We start from the raw sequence: 25,031 nt of genomic DNA on the forward strand, positions 1-25,031 counted from the left end.
TGTACCAGTTGTCTATCCATTCATCAGTTGAAGAACATTTACTTTGTTTCCAATTTGGGGCATTGTGAATAAAATCACAACAATGGTTCCTGTTTATGCAGAACATTTACTTTGTTTCTAATTTTGGGCCATTGTGAATAAAACCACAATAATCATTGCTGTTTACATTTCGGCATGAACATCAGCTTTCATTTCGCTTGGGTAAACACCTAAAAGTGGGATTTCTGGGTCATATGGTAAGAATATATATAACTTTATATACAAGAAACTATGACACGTTTTTCAAAGTGACTGGTCCATCTTACATGTTTGAGAGTTTCAGGTGCTCTGTGCCTGTGCTCACTCTTGCTATTGCCAGTTTTTTTCCCTTTACTTTTAGCCATTCTAAGAGGTGTATAGAAGTATCTCATTGTGGTTTTAATTTGCAACATAAATGATTATTTATGTTAAACATCTTTTCATGTAATTATTTGTCATCCAGATAGTGAGAAGTCTGTCAAATCTTTGAATCCCCCCAACCCTCCTTTTAAAGAAATAAATTGAGTTGTTTACTTATTTATTATTCAGTTAAAAGAGTTTTTAGGTGTTCTGGATGCAAGTCCTTTAGCAGATTTGTGTTTAACAAAAAGATTCTCCCAGTCTGTGGCTTGTCTTTTCATTCTTTAAGAGTTATTTTAACAACTTTTTATTTTAAGATAATTGTAGATTCACATGCAGTTGTAAGAAATAATACAGAGAGATCTTGTATTCCATTCCCCCAGTTTCCTGCAATGGTAACATCTTGAATAACCATAGTACAATATCACAACCAGAGACTGGACATTGATGCAATCCATCTGTCTTATTCATCTTATTCAGTTTCTGACAATTTTACAGGCACTCATTTGTGTGTGTGTGTGTTGTGTTTAATGTAATTTATGACATTTGTAGATTTCTGTGACCACCAGTCAAGATACAGAACAGTCCATCACAAGGATCCCTTTATAGCCATAGCCATATCCCTCCCTCCCTTTCTCCCTTACCCCTGGCAACCACTAATCTCCTCTCTATCTCTATAATTTTGTCATTTCAAGAATGTTACATAAATGCAATCATACAGTATTTAACTTTTGAATCTGGCTTCTTTCACGTAGCATAATTCCCTGGAAATTCATCCAAGTTGTTATGAGTTATTCCTTCATTTGTACTGCTGAATAGTGTTCCTCAGTTGTTTTTTTTCCATTCATTGGTTGAAGGACATCTGTTGTTTCCAGTTTGGAGCTATTATGAATAAAGCTGCTATGAACATTCATATACAGGCTTTTGTGTAAACATAAGTTTTCATTTCTCTGGTATAAATGCCCATGAACATAATTGCTGGATCTTAGAGTAGCTGCATCTTTTGTTTTTCAAGAAATTACCAAACTGTTTTCTACAGTGACTGTACCATTACCCGTGATACATTTTTCATTGTACATTCCCACCAGTAATGCTTGAGTGATTCAATGTCTCTATATCCTTTCAGCATGTGTTTTTTGTCACTATTTTTTATTTTAGCTATACTGATAGGTATGTAGTGATATCTCATTGTGGTTTTAATGCATATTTATCTGGTGGATAATGATGTTGAACATCTTTTCATGTGCTAACAGCGTCTTTTGAGGAAACCATCCTTTCTTATTTATTTGTTTGTTTCCAAGCTTTACTGAGATATAATTGACATATAAGTTTAAGGTGTACAATATAGTAATTTGATACACACATATACAGACCTTCCTTGAATTACAATGGAAGTCCCAATAAACCCATTGTAAGTTGAAAATGTATTGGATATATCGAACCTGCTGAACATCATAGCTTAGCCTAGCCTGTCTTAAACATGTACAGAGCACTTACATTAGCCTATCATAGTACAAGATCATCTAACATGAAGACCCTTTTATAATAAAGAGTTGAATATCTCATGTAATTTATTGAATACTGTACTGAAAATGAACAGCAGAATGGTTGTGTGGGTACAGAATGGTTGCAAGTCTGTCGATTATTTATCCTCCTGCTGGTATGGCTGACTGGGAGCTGCAGCTCACTGCCACTGCCCAGCATTGTAACAAGACTATTGTACCACATATTTTTCGCTTGAGAAAAGATCCAAATCCAAAATTTGGAGCATGGTTTCTACTGAATGTGTATCACTTTCACACCATCATGAAATCAAAAAGTAGTTTAGCCAAACCATTTTAAGTTGAGGACTGTCTGTGTTGTAAAGTGATTACCACAATAAGGTTAATTAACACCTTCATCACCTCACATAATTATCATTTTTCTTCCTGATGAGCACATTTAAGATTTACTCTTAGCAACTTTCAAGTATATAGTAAAATATTATTAACTACAGTCACCATGCTGTACGTTAGCTCTCTAGAACTTACTCATTTTATAAACGGAAGTTTGTACTCTTTGACCAATATTTCCCCATTTCTCCCACCTCCACCCCCAGACCCTGGCAACCACCATTCTACTCTATTTCTATGAGTTCAACTCTTTCAGATTCCACATACAAGTGAGATCATACAGTATTTCTCTTTCTCTAACTTTTTTCTCTTAGCTTGATGCCTTCCAGTTTCATCCATGTTGTTGCAAATAACAGTATCTGTTTTTTAATGGCACATTAATATTCTGCTATATATAAAAATAATATATAATATGTAAAAATAACATTCATATATATGAATATAACATTTTCTTTATCCAGTCGGCCATAGGTGGACAGTTAGAATGTTTGATATCTTGGCTAATGCTGCAATGAATTAGGGAGTGCAAATATCTCTTGACATGGTGGTTTTAATTCTTTTGGATATATTTACTGAAGTGGAATTTCTGGATTGTATGGCAGTTCTAGTTTCAATATTTTGAGGAACATCCACACTTGCTGCACCAGTTTATACATTCTCACCAACAGTGCCCAAGGGAGCCCACCCTTTCTTGACATGACCATTTCATGGCGAACAGTCCCCCTTCTGCCAGTTTCAGCCTCTTCCAAAAAAGAGCTAGATGAGGTACCTTCCACAGAACTATCCCCTCCCACCCCTACATGACTTGGAACTTCTTGTTGAAAATCTGTTGCCTTCATCAGACCCTAATTTCCAAGTGGGCAGAGGCTGTTTTGCTCAGATCAGGATCCTCAGCTAGCATACTGCTTGCCACAGATCAAGTGATATTTTGTCAATTAATGAATAATAAAAAAATATTAAAATAATATTAATAAAATTAATAATAAAAATAATAAATGAATCATCATAATAATAAATGTCTTCAGCAAAAAAGAGGTGTTTGCACAGAGGAAAAATGGATTAAGGAACCGGGGCAAGGTATGAGGGTTGTCACCCCATGAACAACTCTAGACCGGCTCTGGAGCTAAACCCAGCTCAGACCTTGGCCAAGCGCATGCGCGCGCTCCCTGCTCAGCCCCACCCCAACTCCGCCCCCAGGCTCCCCTTCGGTCCGCCCCGCCCCTCCTGCAACCAATTAGAGAGAGGAGGCGGGCCCAGTTGGCGCGGTGCTCCTTGGGTAGTGTCCCTAGTTATTGTTGCTAAGGCTGCGGCTCGCCGCAAGTGGTGGGAGTCAGAAGTTTTGGGAGCCAGGGCCTGAGAGAGGTCGAGGGTCAGTGCAAAGCCAGGGAGGAGATGGTGAAGCAGACCATCCAGATTTTCGCCAGGGTGAAGCCCACTGTCCGGAAGCAGCAACAAGGGGTACGGGACCGAGCAGCGAGGGCGCCGGCGCGGCGGGCCGCCTGGGCCGGGGGAGGGGCGGCACGCGTGGGGCCTGGGGTAGGTGGGGGGCTCAGCGTGGGGCGTCGGAGACTCTGGAGTCCGGCACACCAGCTGAGGCTCCCAGTCAGCCACGCAGATCGATACCTGCGCACCGCTGTGAGGGACGCGGGCGGACACCCGGCCTCTCCCTCCCAGGCTGCCCCTGCGTGTTCAGACCCTGCACCGAGCCACAGACAAGCTCCCGGGCACACATGTTCACACAGGCAGACGCGTGTATATGTGCCTGTTTGCACACTCACAGAGGCTGTGCCTCACCACGCACCCTTAACACACCTTTCTAGGAAGCGGTCAGGTGCAAACACAGATTCCCCCAAACTAATGTTTCACATTTGGGCAAAACGTGCAAGCAAGAGATGAATGTCAATACAAGTATGAGATGATACAAAAAATACAGGTAGGTGCCCGAAAGGAACACTGCGGCCCTGAGCGCAGCCTAGGAATTTGTTGACTGATTACGTTGTCATTCTCCAGTATAAACAGATACCACTGACGTAGTCATTGCAGATGTAGGTATTTATGCATCCTGAAACAAACAATACACATACACTCTTCATTCAGAAAATAATAATTGAGCATTTACTAAGTGCTTCCTCTAGTGAATTACACTCAGAGGTACAAGAGAACCAAACTTTACTCGGAGATATGAAGACTGAGACATTGCCCTTGCCCTGAGCAGAGATGCTGTGTATCCTTCAGTGTGTCAAAACACTGTTTTTTCTCTCTAGAAAATAGCATAGTTAGGTCCTTTGTCTACATTATCTTTGATTCTAATGAGAATCCTGCAAGATTGATTCATTTTCCTCATTTTATGGATGAGGAAACTTGAGTCTCAGATAGTTTCAATGATGTGGACAAGCCATCCACCCAGTGAGTGGCAGAAGCCTTATTTTAAGGATTTTTAAAGGACAAAGCTCTTTGCTCTTCAGACAAAAGCTTTTTGCTTTCACAAAGTGAAAATATGGTCATTTTCATGAGTGCCTGGAATGGGTATATTATTAATAATATTTTATGTTTATCCCATATCCACAATGTGTGTATGTATATATAACATTATAGCATCTCATAATTTAGCAGTTGCCTCATGTAATTTGTTTAAAACAAGGAGAATATAGTGCCTTTGTCATTATCATCATCAACAGTCATTTTACTCATGGAATACATTTAGAAGATGCATCAGAAGACTCCAAAGAAAATATTGGCTTGCTTTTTTTATTTAAGGAATAAAGCAGCATAGAAAGAAGCCATGGTTATCTTCCCATGTTCTCTGCTCTTGCATTCACTTACAATGTTTTTAAAAGTGCATCAAATGTAAAAAGTGTATTATATGTAAAGTTCCTCCTCCTAAGATTCTTAGCTAAAAATGTTGAGTTTATCTACATAGACTCAGCAGTCCAAAGCAGGTACTTAGATATGGTAATCTGACAGGATTGCTAAGGGCAGGAATTGGGAGGACAGGCAGGTGAGGATGGGAGGTAAGGGGGTTAGGGTGGTAGTTAATGGAAAATCTTGGATTTAATTTTGAACCTCCTCTTTTCTTAAACTGCAGTGTTTGGGTTATTTTAATGTGCCTCCTTTTGCATTTCTTTGCTGAGATTCTGTAAAATGGATTGTTTGATACTCCAGAATATATTTTTAAGTGTCATACTGTATTTTCCTTAATGCTAGATTCTTACCAAGATGCAACATTGTGCCACATACACAAAAATAAGAGAACACAGATAGACAAATCTTGAGTTAGTGTATCCCTGATCTCTCTTAGAAATCCCACTTTTAGGGCCCTATCTTTTGCCCTCCAAATATTTTCTGGTTGTTTTCTCTGACCAGAAATGATGCCAGTAACATTCAACCAAGAATGAATTCACTCGTGTTTTTCTCTCTTTCCTCTTCATTTTGTGGCTCCATTATTTCATTAGTCTTTTTCCTTAAGGCACTGTAAGTTAAATTATAATTGTTTATAGATTAACAAATTAAAAGATACATAAGACCAGCCTCTGTGATAATTTTAATAACGGCAGTGCTTTTCACTTGTATAGTGCTTAGTGCATTTCAAAACATTTTCTATATTTTCGTCCTTGCATTTGTTCTAATTGTCTTCTAGGTCTAAAAGAAACTATCTCAAATATAAATATTGTTATGACTAAGGGTTGAAAATCAATCTATTAGACTAAACAAGTTTTCTGGTTATAAGGGACTTTACTTAATGCCTTGGAGAATGTCTTAATCAGAGTGGTAGAGGGTCACTCTTCTTATTCTAGTACATGGTCCCTTTTTACTGAACCTTGACTGCTACAGAATTTTTTTAAATGTGTGACTCACATTAAAGGGGGTCCCTCACTCCTGTATGTTTCATGTCTTACACACCCCCACTCACCTGTCTAGCCATTAACTTTTTTTTTTTAATATAGTGCTCTGTAGGATATAATTTTTATATGTCTCTTGAGAAAACATAGCCAGAAAGCCTTGAACCTGATGCCATTACTTCCTACAAATAATTTTGTTTTACACGATGACTTTTCTACATGAATTCTTCACATTTGAAATGATAGGGTTCAATAAAAATCTGCTTAGGAAAATTATTCAGACTTTTGGGAGATTTAGGTAGGCTTTTACTTGTTTAAGAGTATGACTTTCCCCCCATAATCAAGCATCTAAATGGGTCTTAAACAGGAAGTATTGCGTATTAGAAAGAATTTTATTTCCTGGTGAAAGACAAGAGGCCTTTTTAAGAAACCTCTAAATCTAATGACTAACATTTTTTATGGTGCATTACAAAATGCTTCCATTTCCATGACATCATTAGATCCCCACAGCAATCTTGTAAGGGAGGCAGTTCTCCTTTCCTCATTTCATGTACAAGGAACTGAGTTTCTGAAAGTGGTGTCTGGTCACACAGCTGGTAAATTGAATTCAGCTTTGGACCTGGGTCTTTGGACACCAAATCTTATGCTTTTCTTTATTACATACGACCTCTTTATAGGCTTGACTCTTGATTTTTCCTGGCCGGTAAATAAAGGAGGAGGTAACCAAGAAGAGAACCAGAGAATTTGCAGTTTTAAGGGGATTGGTTAAAACCCTTCATTTCCCTATCAGCTTAGAGAGGTTAAGTGATTTCTCCCAGGTCACTTGCTAATTAGTGGCTGAGCTGGGAGGAGAACATTGAAAATGACATCAAAGACATGAATTACATGTGTCTTTTGAAACCACATGTCTTTTATCAAATGCCTGAATATGTCTCATGGAAACTTAGGCTTCTTTGAACATAACTTGAATTAGAGCATTCTTTTGAGCTCTCTGAGAAGTCTCAGACCTAGTCCTTTTATCTTTGTCTAGCTTTTTGTAAATGCTCAGAAATGATTGTTGGTTGTGGCAAAATGTTAATTTCTGGTACATAATTCCAAAGCAATATTTAGGAAATATGTTGCTTATGGGGCTATTAATGGTAACAGATACTCAAATGTCAAATTTGAATACTTGATCTTTCGAAGAGGATCCGAGCTTTGATAGAGTATTGATTTAGATTTTACCTCTTTTTTAGTTGCATATATTTGTTTGAGTCTGCACATAGTTCAAAGAGGAAAACTATCTAAATTGTACTATGTTATGACTTATCTTAAAAGTAGTTTTTTATACCATCAAAGTGTACATCATGATGACATAGGCATAGTTCAAACCATAATTTTAGCATTTTATATTCATTTGTTGTCCTCATGTTTGCAGATTTATTCCATAGATGAAGATGAAAAATTAACACCTAGCTTGGAAATTATCTTACCTCGTGATTTGGCAGATGGATTTGTGAATAATAAGCGAGAAAGCTACAAATTTAAGTAAGTGTGTCTTTCTCTTCTTTGGTTTCTGTTTTACTATTTAACTAACTCTTGGGCTGCATTAATATTCACTGTGAAATCATTAGCACCATTTCTTGGGTAGACTGTAGTTCAGTTCCCTATCTCACCTAGTAGATAGAGTTCGAGTTGTCTTTTCACTGCTGTGCCCAAAGTTGAAAATAGGATATATTTATGTATCCAAGATGATATCCCAAGATATCACACTTTCTTGACTACAGCTGTTTATCAAGTGTTAACCTTTTCCTACTTGGTCCACTGTGATTTAATTAAGCACTTACAGGAAGTTCAATGCATGACTAAACTCTATTAAAGATAAGAACGTAAGGTACAATTTGTGGGCTGTATAGAAGGAAGTGAGCCTTCTTTATAACATAAAGATATATGGACCTCATATGCACATATGTACACTCTATATATCTGCACTGTCCAATACAGCAGCGCTTAGCCACATGGAGCTCCTAAGCACTTGAAATGTAGCTAGTCTGAATTGACATGTGCTCTAAGTGTGAAGTACATCAAGAATATTTGAAGGCTTAGTATAAAAAAAAAACTGTAAACTATCTCAACAGTTTTTTCATATAGATTACATATTAAAATGATACATGTTTTGATATGTCGGGTTAAAAATAAATGATTATAATTAATTCCACCTGTTTCTTTTTACTTAAAAATGGCTGCTGGAAAATCTTAAATTACTATTTTTAAATAAAAATTAAATTTAAATATAAGTCACTTTGACAGATGGCATTATATTTCTCTGGGACAGGGCTGACCTGTACAGTTGGGGTGAAAAGCCCCAGTCAGCCACTCACTGATGTCATCAGTGCCTGCAGTCCAAATACTCCTCTAGTAGCCAGGCCTTGAATTTGGGGATTATTGCTTTTCATGCTGTTTTAGTCTCCAGTTTCAGATTATGTCATTTCATTTAATCTCTGCATTTGATTTTTGGAGACATTTGTGCCCTTATTTGGAGACACTGAACCCTTATTTGATCTCTGGCCTAAATGTACATGTTGGATTTCTGGGTCCTGCTGAAGGAATACTAATTGTTCTCTTGCATTTCTCTCTCACCTGTTGTACACTGGCTCTTTTTTGGTACTATTTCTGCCCTTGCCCTTTGCACCGAACCATCCCAGATATTTTTTTATGGTTCTCTCTTGCTCTCTCTCCTTCCTTTTTCTCTCTTTCTCATTTTTATTTACTTTTTTTTTTATCTCATAAGATTTTCTTTGGTCTTCACAACTCTACCCTTTTTCTCTCATTTACATCCCTCTCCCCCCACCTTCACTCCATCTTCTTGCACCGCTTTTACGATAAGCACAGCAGGGTTTCTAGCCTGTGGTTGTACAGTGAGATGGCCCTCACCTTGTCTTTTTGGCACTGCATTGCCTTTCATTCTACTTTAAGGACTAGCCTCATACTGCAAGACTTATTTTTTCTGAAGGGGGCATTCCCCCACAGATGTAAGCATGCTACATACCTTACTTAGTAGCTATGACTTCATGACATTCGGGTTAGGCTAGTCTCTCTAAAGCCACAATTTGCTAAAACATTTTATTCAGCATGATTCTATTTGTTTGTTAATAAACAGTTGACCATGTCTCTATTTGTTGGCCCTTTCCAAAGTATTCTTTACATTATGTACATATAGTTGACCCCTGAACAACATGTGTGTTGGGGTGCTGACTGGGTCCCCCATGCTGTGCAGCTGAAAACCCACATATAACTTTGATTACCCTAAAACTGAGCTACTAATAGCCTACTGTGGACAAGAAGCCTTACTAAAAATAAACAGTTGATTAGCACATATTTGTTTATATGCTATATTCTTACGATAAAGTAAGCGAGAAAAAAGAAAATGTTTTTTCAAATTGTTGTACTTTCCAAGGATTTTTCCAATATATTTTTTTGAAAAACATCCATGTATAAGTGGACCTGTGTGGTTGAAACTGTGTTGTTCAAGGGTCAGCTGTATAAATGGTGCATTTAATCATATGCTTATTGATAAAGTGCTATTTACTTATTTTTAAATCTCTTACTCGTTATTTCTAGATTTCTGAACTAAAAATGTTGGTTTTAATATTTTAAATGAAGAAATTAACAAACTATTTAACTTACACTTATGTTAAATTTTCTCCCAAGAAAATTTACTCAATCAATAAATACTTATTGATCACACACTGTGTGCTGTTCTAATGGCTAGGATACAGCAGCGATTACACACAGAGCTCCTGTTCTTATGGTGCTTACATTTTAGTGGGAGGAGGCAGATCAATAACGAAAATGTGTATCAGAAAGAGTGGTGTGCCATGGAGAACAGTAAGGCAAGCAAGGGGAAAAAGGAATGCTGGGATGCGGAGAGCAGAAGGGAGGGATAGCTGCAGTATCTCACAGGACAGTCAGGGAAGTGTTACAGGAAGGTGATACTGAGCCAAGACTTAAAGGAGGTGAGGAAGCCAGACATTCAAATATCTGAGAGGTGGGATTCCAGGCCGAGGAAATAGCCAAGAGTGAAGTCCCTGAGATGGGAAAGTGCCTGGCATGTTTGAGGAAAAGTAAAGGGATCTGTGTCACTGGAGGAAAGTAAGCAAGGGGGAGAGGGAAGAAGAGGTTAAAGGGGAAGCAGATTTGCCAGATCATATGGAACCTTGTAAGTCATTATAAGGGGTGTTTTGGGCAAAAGTCATTTTAAGGCTTTCCCTCCCTAAGTGCTATGGGAAGATACTGGAGGGTTTTGAGCAGGAGAATGAGATGATCTCACTTAGTTTTGCAGGATCATTCTTGCTGACATGTGGAAAATGGACCATAAGGGGGCAAGGGAGACCAGTTGGGCTATTGCAAAGGAGACCAGGCAAGCAATTACGGCAGTTTGTGCCAGTGTAGTAGCAAGTGGAAAGTTGAGAAACGTTTGGATTCTGGATGTGTTTTGAAGGTCAGAGCTGACAGTTTGCTGATGGGTTGGATATAGAGTGTAATGGAAAGAGAGGAGTCATGAATGCCTAATGGGATGACCATTTGGAAGGATGGAGCTGCCATTTACTGGGATGAGGAAGACCAGAAAGAACAGGTTTGGGATGGGAAGAGATCAGCATATGCCAAATTTGAAAGAGTTTAGAAAAAGTCTACACAACTTCCTAATAAATGAAAGGACCTCCTAGGGATCAGGAAATCTAAGTTATTATGTCTCAAGGCATGTTATTGATTAGCTCCAAGACTACAAATAAATTGTTTTATCTTCCTGAGCCTCAACTTCTTCCTCTGTAAAAGATGAGACTGACCTTGTTAAACAATATGATTCTGTTTTGTTCTTCAGTGGTTTTCAGAAGCTAGCTGACCATAATGCCTCCAAGTTTACTATGCAACTACATTCTATAAAATAAAAAAATTTGAGGGGATGATGATATTTGATGTTATTACCCATTGCATGATTCATTGAAACTCCAGCTGTCTCTGGTTTACGTGGTGGTAGATGTAATTCCTGTTAAGGAGGTGGAGTCGGGAATGGTTAATCACGTATTCCTCACCGACCAGGTACAGGGTCAGCCTTAGCATTACCACCTTCAAAAGCACTGCTGAGGCCAAGCTGAGACACCACAGTAGGCAGCGCTCTGAAGAGCGCTTGAGCAGCCACATCCCCGTGTTACCCCATTCATTTCTGAAGTTCTGATGCTCCTGTAGGGTTCTGAGGAGTGTTCTAGGGACACTTGGTAAACATTACTGTCTAAAATATAATCTTGCCTGATAAACAACATAGTAGACAGGGTGCCTTACAATCTTTCTTTGTATACAGTTTCACTATTTGCTTCTTCAAAAGGGAGGTTGATAAGCTACATGGATCTTTTGAAATCAATGTTGATTAAAGACAATTAATTTCATTCCTTTTATATTTCCTACCCAGCTCCAGACATGCTTCTGAACTCCTTGGAAGTGGGAACAGTCCTACATTTCATGTAGTCTCTACTTTAAGTGAATGTGGACCAATTTTCTTATGTAGGCAGACTCATAGACCAAAGGCTCCTGAGCTGTGCTCAGAGCTGCTCAGGATGCCCTCATTTGTTTTAAAGGTCCTACTTTAAAGCTGCTGGCACCCCTCTGCACCCCCCTACTCCCAATTTTTATTTGAAAACTTTTAAATACGCCGAAGACTTGGAAGAATAGTGCACTCAATTTTCCTATACCCTTCATGGAGGATTCACCAACTGTCAACGTCTTGCCTAATACGGTTAGGATCTTTCTCTCCTCCAGCCCCTTCTCCTTACCCTCTTTCCCTCTCTCCTCCTTTCCATTCTCCTCTTTTGTCATTACCCCACCCAATCTTCTCTTCCTGATGTTTTAATGGGAGCCATACTTTGGGCAGCAGCTCACTACACCGTGAGAGAACAGGTTGTGTGTCTCCTTCCCCAGCTCTGACACTGTGCTCGTGATGCTGTGCTGACTAAGTCAGAGTGCCACTGCCAGGAGAGTGAAATTGACACCATTCCACCTCCCCAAGCCCCTAGCCTTGCCAATCTGATAAAAACTTCTCTTTGTGGGACAGGTCTGTCTTAGTTTACTTTTTGACTTTTGACTCATGATCAACAAAATGAAACGAAACTATCCTGAGAATTAGTTGGCAGATGCTAGGATGCAGTACCTAATTAATGGAAACTAAAGTTAAGTTCAAAATTTAAAAAGTAAGTCCAATAATCATACATTTCACAGCTGCATTCTTTTCTTACAGGTCAGACATCAGAAGTTCTTCGGCTGTTTACATCCTGTTCCTGGGTTTCCATTTCATGCCTTCATCTAGATTTGAAATTGATGCCAATTGCAGACACTGTCTCTCTTAGGAGCTAAAAAACACACAGTTTATTATTTGGTTCAAAGCTGCTGCAGTATTTCAGAGGGATTTATTGTGCAGATCTTGTCAAAGCAATACTGTTTGCCCACCACCATTTGTATACTGAGGTACAACAGCACAGTGTGATTGGGATTACAGGGCAAACATTGTGTTAGGTTAGGTAAGCCCAGTGATGTAAATATGGGGTAATTTACAAAGCTTTTAGGAAAAAAATTATTAATCCAACTGTGTTTGAAGAAGGCTAAGCTTTTAAATAATTGCTGCTTTCATATTTGCAGATTTCAAAGGATTTTTGATCAGGATGCAAACCAAGAGACCATTTTTGAAAACATTGCCAAACCAGTTGCTGAGAGGTAGGATTTCCTATATTTTGTTCAGGGTTTGTGGTTTTTCATCTTGTCTTCAATTCTCAGATAATTGTATGTGCTTCAGTATATCAATTATATACTCAGGCTGCAGGGCATATGATGATGATAGCATTAATACCTTCTATTCATTTAGCTGTTTGTTTTAGATTTAGATTTGGAGCCTCAAAACAAATGAGTGAGATAGACAGAAGAGCTATTTTTACTCCCACTTAAAAATGTATGTAACTCTGAGCATCAGAGAGATTAAATGACCCTGCTCATGGTATCAGAGTTATTAGTGTCAGAGTCCTAGATGGTTTTCTAATGCTCTTTCCTCAGTACAGTATCTCACACATGGTTAGGTGAATGGAGGATGAGGTATGGGCCATACCTGGGAGGCTCGCCTCAGTATGCTAACTACATTTCAAAGTTTGGCTCTTACCTTCTAGGTCCCTTTTGTTTCTATGTATTCAGATAGTTCCAGGCTGCTGACTACTAGAACCAAACTCATCTTCAGATACCAAACAAATCAGCATGCCTTTTTATTAATATATATTGTCAGTCTGCTTGGGACTAGACACTCAAGCCCTTTGATAAGCACACTCTCCTGTTGTAGGCAGTCTGTAAGAAAAACTACTCTAATAAGACTGCTTTCCAATCCTGGTGTCATTGGGAAGATTTTAATGACCTGATAATCCCGAGATACTTCTATCTTTATGATCAAAATGAAAAATATACAGACTATCCCTGACTTTTGATGGTTTGATTTAACTGTTTTTCAACTTTACGATGGTGTGAAAGCGATATGCACTCAGTAGAAACTGTACTTTGAATTTTGAATTTTGAATTTGCATCTTTTCCCAGGCTCACTCTGAGTGGTACTATAGTCTCTTGTGACGCTGGGCAACTGCAGCAAGCTGCGTTTCCCAATCAGCCACACAGTCATGAGAGTAAACAGCTGATATGTTTACAAACATTCTGTACCCATACAGCCATTCTGATTTTCACTCTCAGTACAGTATTCCAGTATTCAATAAACTACATGCAATATTCAACACTTTATCATAAAAGAGGCTTTGTGTTAGATGATGTTGCCCAACTGTAGGTTAATGTAAGTGCTTAAAGATGTTTAAGGTAGGCTAGGTTAAGCCATGATGTTCAGTAGGTTAGGTGTATTCTATGCATTTTCACCTTACAATGGGTTTATCTGGATATAGCCCCATCATAAATTGAAGATCTGTATCTGCTAAATGAACCCATTTTTTTCAAGCCTACTAATCAGTATACTCTTTCCCATGGACATTGCTGGAAACACATTGTCAACTTTTGTCTCTCCTTTATGAATCCTGCTCAAACCAAATTCTTTTAATACAGTATTCCTCACAGTGGGTAAAATACAGTTTAGTAGGCTTAAGCTATTTAGTTGTAGTCACAAACCACTAGCCTCTTTGATTAGATTAGATTAGATTAGATTAGATACATGTCTCCTTAACCTCATGTCATGTATTTCTAAAATTCTTCCTTTTAGTAATCTTTTGGATTATGTCATTTTTCAGATAGTTGATCTCACGTGTTTTATTTTGAAACTTCCTTAAAGCATTCAGGGGGAGAACCTTAATTTCTGTTTCATGGTTACCTGTTTTTTTTCCCCATTACTAACTTTCTCTACCATCATGACCTATTCCCCCTCCAGCTCTTGCTATGTCCTCTGCCTGGAATCCTCTTCCTTCAGTAACCAGCACGGTTGCTCCCTCAACAACCTGAAGTCTTTGTTTTGTTTCTCTCACCTTCTCAGTAAGGCCTTCCTTTTTTACCCCATTTGGAATTGTGCTCCCTGTGACCCTTCTGTATTGTATTTTACTTTTTTAACACTCACCACCATTTGATATACTCTATAACTCAATTATTTATTAAGTTTTTATTTGTCTGCCTTCCACTAGAACAGAAACCTCACAAACGCTGGCAATTTGTTTGTTCACTGATTTGACAAAGACACCCATCCCAATGATGGCAAGATTTCAAGAAAGACGGACAAGAGCATTTTTATCCAAGCTGCTCAAGTTCGTCCTAGGGGGTCATATCTTTCTTCAATAGGAAAACATTCCTCTTTGTCTTTTTTAATACTTTTCTCCTTGTATCCCATTTTTGTTATTTTTTTTTTCTGTTAGCCCTTATTTGGCTTATCTTTCTTGATCTCTTAATTTAATGCCTTGGGGCATTTTGTTTTTAAGTGTGGGTCTGGTGAAAAAAGTATAGCCAGCTTTTCCCTTTTTTAGCCAACCTCAGAGTCCCTGATCTTTAATTGGTTATTTTAACCTGTTTATATTTATTGTGATTGCTGTGATGGTGTTTGGAGCTCTTCTTCCTACCATAATTTATTTTTTCCACTTATACTTGATGTTTTTTTTCCTTTCTTGCTGTTTGTTGTTTGACTTGCTCTTCGCTGTTGCTGGTAGTTTCCATTTTCTCCCTCAAAGTGTACATTGTTCCTCAACACCTCTAGTGTAGCTTAAATGTAAATGTTTAAACTTATTTGTAATTTTTCTCAATATCTTAAAATTTCCTCCTCTGTCTGTCTGTCTGTTTCTTCTCCCCAGTCAGAGACCTCAGCACACGTTTACCCTGCCTCTCTACTCCTCTGCCTCTTCAGTCTCCTACCAGTTGTTGAGAGCAAGTGATGATTTCATTGTAGATTGTTGTTTATCATATTTATTATCACCTATAAGTTATATTTGTTTCTTTGCTCATCACTGTTTCTTATACTCATATTTATTTCTTGGATTTCTTTTTAGTTTTACTGGTAATCATCGTCTAATCATTTTTTTAGAGACAGTTCAGGACTGGGGAGCTTTCTGAAGCTTTTCATTCCCCTTCACAGTTATATGGCAGTTTGACTGGGTATAGAAATCTAGGTTAAAATTCCTTTCTCTCATCACTATGAATTTCCATAGCCTCTGCATATAGTGTTGCTAAGTAGATGTCATTATCAATGTGGATCTTATTTCTTCTTTGAAATACCTTTTTTCCCTTTCTGGATATTTTCAGGCTATATTTTCTTATGAAATTTCATATCAGTGAGTCTATTGTTGGTCCAGGTATGGCTATTTTTTTGTGTATTAGTGTCTTTCATTTGGCCATTTCAATCTGAAAACCCTTATGTTCAAGCCTGAGGGTCATCGTATTGATAATTTCTTTGATAATTAAAAATAAAATTTCCTTCCCTCCACCATACCTGTTCTTTCTTTCTGGAACTTCTAGTTCCTGAACTATCTCTTCTATCCTTTAAATATTACAACTGTGCATTCACAGTTCCCATCTCTTTGTCTTTTGGTTCTGAGTTCTAAAAGAATTTGTAAGCGTAATCTTCCAGCATGGCAATTTGCTTTTCAACCAAGTGCATTCTCTATCAACTACCTCTTAAATTTTTAATTTTTTACAGTTTTATTTTTCATTTCTAGGAAATGAAGAAAGTCTTTTCTTGTTTATTGATGTGATAGCTTTCCTTTTCCCTCTGAAGACAATTATTGTCTTTTTTTGAAATTGGCTTTTTTTCTGTACACCTTTTGTTTATATGTTTGTTCTTCTACTGTTGAGTTTGGTGCCTTGCTTTTCTGGTTACAGATTTTCCTCAAATATTTGGTGAGTCTTAGTGGCGGGCTCATGTGTTTCCTTTGAGAGCGCTGTTGTCTGTCTGACGATGCTGTTTCTGTTCACTGTGACCCAGCCTAGTGTCTGTAGGGAAGGAATGGCATATGCTGTGGACAAGGTATTCCCTTAGCTTGTCTGCTGGGTGTGAGAAGGCTCTTTCTGGGTGCTGCTTCCACCAAAGGCTCTGGTTACTGTCACTAATCTAGACTCCTACTCCGCAGAAATGCGTGCTGCCACAGTGGATAGACGGAGGGAGGCAGGGTCACATTTTCCTCTGATTCATCTCTGAAGGAAAACATTATTAAAGAAAATCAATTTACTAAATTAAGAGTTCGGGAATCAGTATTTTCATTGCCTTTAAATATGTCATATAAAGTATGTTCACACTTTATGCAAAGTTGAATTGTGTATTTTGAAGTGGTAAACATAAAATACCAATAAAGTGTCATTTATGTACAATATTTGAAGTAATATTCATGCCCATAAATTTAAAACTATTTTTTTTTAAGAATTGTATAATTTGGCAGGCCTGGTAAATGGATATTGTGCCACTTCAGATGTTAAACAAAAATGTCTGCTATTCCTGGTAAATATTAACCTTCAGGAACACATTCCCAACATAAACCCAGCCGCTATGCAGGCCTTTTAAAGCTGTTTTTTTGGGTTAACACATTGTAGCTTAATTCTGGCTACTGCATATCATTAAAACTAAATAAAATTAATCGTATTTCTTTCCAACATTCTGTAATTCAGGAATCTTCCTAATTTAGACTCATCTTTTCCTAATTAATTTAAGTCAATGATATGACAGCATGACTGCAGAGCTGAATGACTAGTAGTGGGAATTTGTAAATCTTCACATTTTTATCATTGGAAGTTAAGTAAAAGAATCTTTGTGGTTATTTATTATGTAGTGCATCTTCCCTGGGAAGTACTTCATTATTTTGCTTTTGCTGAACTTTGATTTTTTTGAAATATATCCTGTGTTGTTTATTAACATGTAGAAGCTGATTTTTATTATATTAATTTTGCTCATTGATTTTGGACTAATTTTTTATAGAGATGAAATTTAGTAGGTCCACAAATATGTACCGTATATGGTATTACATCATATAAAAAAGCTTGTAGTTTTATTTGCTGTTTTACTGGGTGTTATGCTTCTCGAACTGGAGTTCACATCATCCTGGGGTATGAATTTTACTTAAAGATTTAGGGACAAACTTTGAAGTCTAGATTTTTCTGAGGTCCTGTCATGTGCTCTTATAAATATGCAGATTTCTAGCTTTCCAGCCATTCTTATGTTTTACCTAAAATTTGGGGTGTAGGAAATTTATTTTATATGCTGATAGTGCTTTTGGAAATTTGGAAATTTACTATTGTAGAGGAACATGGTTTAACCAATATGAATAGGATGCACACTGTCAGGAGGGCTGGTTGTGCCAAAGATAGAGGTCCCCGTGGTGGCACTGAACAGCAAGAGGATCTGCACTGCAGCAAGGCCAACCGGCTTGGTTTTTGAGAAATTGTTGGTCATCTTTTGAACCATTGCTTTTTAACCTTTGATTTTACCAAAGATGAACAACATCAAGTGCAGCTTTTCAATTTGAGCTAAGAAGAGGAAGAAGGGAAAAAGAAAGCTCTCAGAGCTTACCACCTCAGATGTAGAAAAGGATGTGTTAGAATCCTCGCCTGCCTGTGCTTTCTGGGTGGGAGGCAAGGGCGTGGGAGAGGGGATTTTCTCATGGGAGGGGCAGGCAGTTACACACTTGCAGGGGTTGAAGGCCAAGGCCCAGCAGGGCTCTCACCTAGGAAGCAGGCCTTGCTGATGATGCTGTGGGTTGCACAGCTTGCCAGGTCCTGCCATGCAAGTAGAGAAGAGATCTTATACATAGCTAACTTGTTACAATACACCCACGTTTCTGCTGATTGTAGCCTGAAAACTTCCGGGCTTCTCTCATCAGCATTTACCCTGACAGAAAAGCAAATCCAAACAAAATTTGAAAGAAAAAAACAAAAACCAATATTATTTGTATCTCCATTTTATATGAGATTGGGTTCTTAAAACTCTGTGATACCAGAGTGGAGAAAAGAAATTATATGCACATTGAATACGGGCCAGAGCTCACCACATTTCTTCCCACAATGCTGACATTCACATGCTCAGTATCATTTCCCCCATTAATCCTTGAAGATAGAAAACTTCTCTCATCCATGAATAATTAACAGCATTATTTTTTATCTTGCTGTTCCTCAAACATATCAAGTGTGTTCCCAGCTCAGGGCGTTTGTACTTTCTCTGCCCTCTGCCTCTAACTCTCTTCTTCCAGGTTTGCTCCTGGCTTGTACCTTCCTGTCCGTCAGGTCTTTGCTCAAATGTCTTCTCAGTGAGACCTTCCCTGACCACTAGATGTAAAATAACAACCCTCATCCCACACTTGCCCCTTTCTGTGCTCTTTTTTTTTTTATAGCTTGTATCACCAACTAATATACTATATGCAGTATTTACTTAAATTTATTTATTGCCTTCCTTTGCCCATTAGATGTAAACTTTGTGAAGACAAGGACTCCTTTTCTTTGTTCTCTGCTGTATCCCCAGCTCCTAGAACCATGTTAGGCATATAATGGATACTCAAGAATATTTGTTGAATGGCAAATTAGCAGGTAGAAGGTTCTCCTTTAGTTGCTGTAGCCTTCGCTCTCTTGCTGAATGAAGAGTGATGGGGTTTGTTTCTTGTAAGAGGAGTTTTGCTTTTGGCTCCTTCCAGAAGTAAAGTATTTTTTGGATAGAGGCCTTCTCAGTGAATCTCAAGTAACAGGATAGATAGCCACTGTCTATCCAGCCTAGTGATTTCTCAAAGTGTGGTTCCTGGACCAGCAGCAATGTCACATAGGAGCTTGTGGGAAGTGCACCTCTCGGGCCTCACCTAGACCTGCTGGATCAGAGCACTCTGTTTTAACAAGCCCTCCAAGCATTCTGGGGCACTAAACTAAATCTAAAGTTTGAGAATTCTCTGATCTAGGCATAAAACTTATACAGATTGGGAGGGGTGGAGAGTGGGGCAGGTGCAGAGGGTACTCATGGGTTAGTCTTTAATGATCTCTTTCTCAGAGATCTGAGATGTCCTCCAAACAACTTCACAATTCCAACACTGGTGTGTTTGCTTATCATTTACATCCCACTTACTTCTAAAACAAACTGAAGCACTTTATGCCAATGCCAGGGCAGGCTTCATGGGTGGGAGACCTGGGCAGTAGCACAGGACCCCATGTACAGAAGGGCACCCCTCTTGGCTTAATACTCTGTTGTTAACATTTATAGAATAATGAAAAAGTAACAGAGAAATTAGAAACTGTTTGGATTAAGTTAGGTAGCTAATTAATTATGATTATTTTTCAGCAATTTAAACATTTTCTCTAAAGAAATAATTGTGGGACACTCATAAAACATTGATTAAGATCATGGACTTCAGAGTCATGGTTCAGCTCCCAGCTTTAATACTTAGTAACTCTGTGGCTTTGAGCAAGTTACTTAATCTTTCTGTGTCTCAATTATTCATCTGTAAATGGGGAAAATGATACTGTAATAGCTACTTTTTTTGCCATGATGATCAAATGAACTGTATGTGAAAAACACATGCCCCAGTACATAGGATGTGCTCAGTAACTACTATCATCCATTTTTGGCTCCTCAGCAACATTTTTATAGAAAAAGATTTTTCATTCCAATTCAGGATTTTACCAAATTATAAATGTTCTTCTTTATGGATTTTTTTCCCCTTGACTGTTTTTAGACTTGGTTTCTCCTGAGGCACAAGTTTGCAATTTCACCCTTTATCTTTATTTTAGGATTTGAGGATGCATTCACAGATGATTCAAAGATATTTTTAGTTATTATTCACCTTCATGTCCTCCAGGAAGAATGATATACAAAGGAAGCAGATAGAATGCAAAGCCTTCTGGAAAATCTTTTCTACACAAATGTGTGATGATTGCTTACAACTGGCAAGGTTTTTTTTACTATAGTTATTTGAATTTTTAATTGTGGCAAAAAGCACAACCATAGTTAAAATATGTTGTTTAAATTGTTGAGGCAAATATAGCAGTAGACTTGTCTAGTGCTTTATCACTTACAGATCTAAATATCTTCCTCATCTGAAAGTTGCTTTACTTGGAGCAGAGCTCTTTTAGCAGAAGTTCTGTCATTCTCAGTGCATTTGGCCTTTCCTATGCTTGGCTGTGTATTTTTGGTTGGGTTTTTAGTGTACAGTACTTCTTGCTAAATAACATGAACAAATTTTCTTACTGTTATTTGATAACAGTGAGAATACAGCTCATTTTATACAGAGGTTTGCCAGCCTTAAATCACTGTCACATGTATTATCTCACTTAATTTTTACAGCCACCTTGTGGGTAGATAGGTATTCTTATTCCCATTTTAGATGAGAAAACCAGGGCTGTGAGCATTTAATTGATTTCTGCAGGGTCACACAGTAATTAGATTATGGAGCCGAGACTAGGCTAAACTTGCCTTTCATAATCTTTTGATCCTTCAATCGCTGTATCACGTGGCTGCATTTATGTATTTCATTCTTTTTCACTGAAATTGCCCTTACTAAATTCACCAGTGATGTTTGTAAACATCTTTCAGTCCTCATGCGATCTGACCTTTCAGCAGCATTTGACAGTGCTCAGTTTGTCCTCCTGGCAGTTATAAATCGACAAAACCGAGGTATTCACTTAGTCTTGGTCAGTGTTGGTGGGGAGGGGTGTGGGCGAGGTCTTTACTTCCTACCTCTTGTATTTTTTGCTCCTGTGCTCCAGACATCCCTGGTCTCTTATGATCCTTTAACTACTCTGCCCTTTTCGCATGGTTGGCCAAATTTTCATGTGCTCCAAACCACATTTCTTCCTGTTGTCCACAAAATGTCTTTGTTCAGTATAGCTATTCTCAGAGGAAAACAATTACGTTAGATAAATTAAACATTTTCATCACTCATTCTGCTAATGTTTATTTAACTAGCTATATATCAGGCACTACAACTAAGTCTTAACTTTCTTAAAGGAATTTTTGTAATAAAAGAAAACCAACCGTGTTTACCAAAATGAGGCCAACACTGATAGAATTTCAGGCACAATGGTACCCTGAAATAAAACATATTAAGCTGTGTGTCACAAGATATTTTGAGCAAGGGTTCACTTATGTCATTTCCATGCCTATCATCCTTATAGGTTCTGATAAGGGAAAAACGTCTCACCCACAGCCTCCAGTGTGGATGGTTGTGACCCTGTGACATTGTCTCCAGCAGCCATGGCCAGTGGGGTCAGAAGGAATTTGAGTCAAGGGCAGCAAAGCAAAGGCCGCTCATGATTTAGGAGGTGAAGGCCCAAGTAGAAACGAACTGGGGCTGTTAGAGTGTCACTTGGCACCTGAATTGGGAAACTTTGGACAAAGCAGACTGCTGGCAGCAAAAGCAGAAGCTGGAAGACCATTAGGTAGAGAATGAGAGTCTAGAGGGATCACTGGATTACAGGGGATGACAGTTATGAATCAGCAAAGGTACATAGGAGAAGGTCCTAAGACATCTACCTAGAGACGTAGTGGAAATCCCTGTGTCTGCATGCTCTCATATTCTTACAATTACCTTCCTCCCTATGGTTTTGTTCATTACAATCAAATGCACCTATTTAAATCAGGGTTATATTTTATAAGTAGACTTGATCTACTTTGTTTATATAAAATGTTGGCCTGAGTAAAGACCTAGAAAGACTTTCCCCCCAGTTTTGTTGAGGTATGTTTGACAAAATAAAAAGGATGTAAGTAGATTGTACAACATGACTTTTTTTAAAAATTACTTTTGAGTATTTTGAATGTCCAAAAGCAAAATGATAATTGTGTAAATCAAATTTAATGCTTAAATTGAAGGAGTTCATTGAGTCTAGGTCTCTAGTGCAAAATGCAAAACCTATATTCTTCACTAGTGACTGCAAGTGAACCATATCATTTCTCTCCTCAAACCCTTCAGTGGCTTCCTGGTTCATTTAGAGAAAAAGCCCAGCTCTTTGTGATGGCCTAGAAGTAGCTCTGGCTTCATGGACATGGGCTGTGAAGTTGCTTGGGGACCTGCACTAAAAGAGCCTCAGGCTTGATTTAATCCTCTGCTGTTGCCATCTTGAAATTTTCAATAATTTTATTTTTGAACTTGCATTTTGTATGGGAAGTCCAGTGAGACAAAGGAGCACATTCTCAAAGGGAAGAGATCCCTGGAGCAGCAGAATGGACCTGTGGTTATAGTCCACAGCTGCACACCTGTGAAGAGTCCAGGATGCTGTGGGACCCTGAGGAGACAAGCACGCTGAGACCTGGACCTAGACAGGTGGGAGGGACTGCCACAGCATCAGCAGAGGAACAATGTGGTCACGTGAGACAGTAGGGGCTTCCTAAGAGTGCAACACTAGGATAGCTGTTGGAGGCTGGCTGTCCCCTGTGTCCCCAGAGCTGGTCCTGGTAGCCTCTGATGTTTAATTCTCTGGCCTGAGCACCAGAACAGAAACTGCTGGTGCTTGGGCTGCAAACTTTATTAAAAAGTTATTACAAAATAAAAGTGGATATGTGGTCATTACAGTGAAGCATATTAGAGAGTTGTTAGCATTCTTCAAACAGGTCAGAATTTTCAGTTTTGAAAACTGCCACAACATTGTTAAGCAAATATCCTCAGGCTTAGAAATTAAATTTAAACATTATCACATTTAACAGATAAGGAAGTATTTCTATATAAAGCTTCAGATGAACTGATTAATGAAAAAGACAACTTTAAAATTCAGTTTTTCTTTGTTATTATGGATATAGTGATAGAATGCATAAACAGGTGTCTTGAATTACATACAAATTGTGAAAGCACTTTCAGTTTCTTTTTCAACTTCTATAAGTTACAGGAGATGTCAGAAGAAACATTGAAATGCTTTGTGTATATCTGCATTTAAAATTAAATTCAAACTTACATGAAACTGATTTGTATATAAAGTTAATTTTTTAGAGAAGTTGTTTTGTAAGATTCATCAATTAGGCATACTAAAATTTATGTTTGAAATTGATTTATGAGAAATTTATCTTGGTATTGTCACAGCTGTAAAATACTCTTCACAGCTCCAGTAACAGAAGCTGTATCAGAAGAAAGATTTTTGTCAAAATTAAAAATTATCAACAATTTTTGTACATTACATTTCCATGACTTACTTATTTTGTATCTGGAAGTGTGCACCTTTTTGACTACCTCACCCACCATGGTGACTACAGTTAATAATAGTGTATTGTGTATTTGAAAGTTGCTAAGAGAATAGACCCTAAAAATCTTTATCACAAGAAAAACTTTTCGAAAAAAAGTTATTCGTGATCTTGTATTTGCTAAGAGCTTTCAGTTATGTCAATTAAAAATGAAGGTGCTGAGAATATAAATTTTGGTGATCTAATAAATGAATATGTAGAAAAGCAAGCCAGGAAACTTATTTAATCAGTCAAGGTATCACACTAATAAGGTTATTTACTGTGTTATATAAAATTGTAACACCAATATAATATTTTTTTTGCTATTTGAAGTTTATCATTCTCATGTAATATAATTATCCTTCTAACTATAAATAACCCCTATACTGGAAGTACTAAAATATTTTTAAGTGAAAAAAATTTATATTTTAATACGTTTGACAGTACTTTCTCCCTTTTTGACTGTGCACTGGGCCTCACAAATAATATAACTAGCCCTACCAAAAGTCCCTTCAAGATCTGCTTCCCCTTTATAAACAAAGAGTCCCTTGCCTTACAGCATTTTTTTCCCCCTCTTATATTCTTCCCTTTGTTCACCATGGTTCAAGTTCCAACACTTCAGAAATCTTTAGTCATAGGGCTTTGCAATGGCTGTTTTCTCTGCCTGGAATGCTCTTCCCCCAGATATTCACATGGCTCACATTGTCACCTTCTTAAAGTCTTTGCTCAAATGTCACTTTCTTAATGAGGCACACCCTGACTACCCTCGTTAAAGCTGTAGCCAGTGCCTCTCCCCCACTACCACTGATCCTATCTTACTCTACATTTTCTTTCTTTTCTCCACAGCACTAATCACCTTCTGACATATATAACTTACCCATATATTATGTCAACTGTACATTATCTCTCTCCTCCACCAGAATGTCAGCTTCCCAAGGACAGAGATCTTTTTTTTTTCTGTCCACTGATGATTACTAAGCACCTATAACAAAGCCAGCCCGTAGAAGATACCCAGTGAATATCTATGGAATGAATGAAGTCTGAAACTATTAGATAAACAAGCTAAAATTATTCACAAAACTGCAGTGTGCTTTTCTTCATTGTACAATAGGCAAATTAGATTCTTGATTCGTCAAATTGTTTACAGCTAATGCTTTTGTTTTTCCATCTATTTTAATTAATGGAAATTCCCATTATAGAGCCATATACTCAGTGCATCTAATTAAATGGTGATGTTCATATAATTATAGCTGTAAAGGCTTTCAGAACACTAAAAAC

General features: G+C 37.9%; 1 protein-coding gene across 2 annotated transcripts in view; it reads left to right on the forward strand.

Moving 5' to 3' along the window:
* Positions 1 to 3,569: 3,569 nt before the first annotated feature.
* KIF6 (kinesin family member 6) overlaps positions 3,570 to 25,031 on the forward strand; it is a 349,101-nt gene continuing 327,639 nt past the window's right edge. For both annotated transcript variants that reach the window (XM_036907154.2, XM_036907155.2), the window contains exons 1-3: positions 3,570 to 3,728; positions 7,527 to 7,636; positions 12,776 to 12,850. In XM_036907154.2, the coding sequence (XP_036763049.2) occupies positions 3,663 to 3,728; positions 7,527 to 7,636; positions 12,776 to 12,850 (251 nt within the window). In that variant the 5' untranslated portion in view covers positions 3,570 to 3,662. The remainder of the gene's footprint in view (positions 3,729 to 7,526; positions 7,637 to 12,775; positions 12,851 to 25,031) is intronic.

This window comes from Manis pentadactyla, chromosome 16 (assembly GCF_030020395.1).
Source record: "Manis pentadactyla isolate mManPen7 chromosome 16, mManPen7.hap1, whole genome shotgun sequence".
NCBI classification, from domain to species: domain Eukaryota; kingdom Metazoa; phylum Chordata; class Mammalia; order Pholidota; family Manidae; genus Manis; species Manis pentadactyla.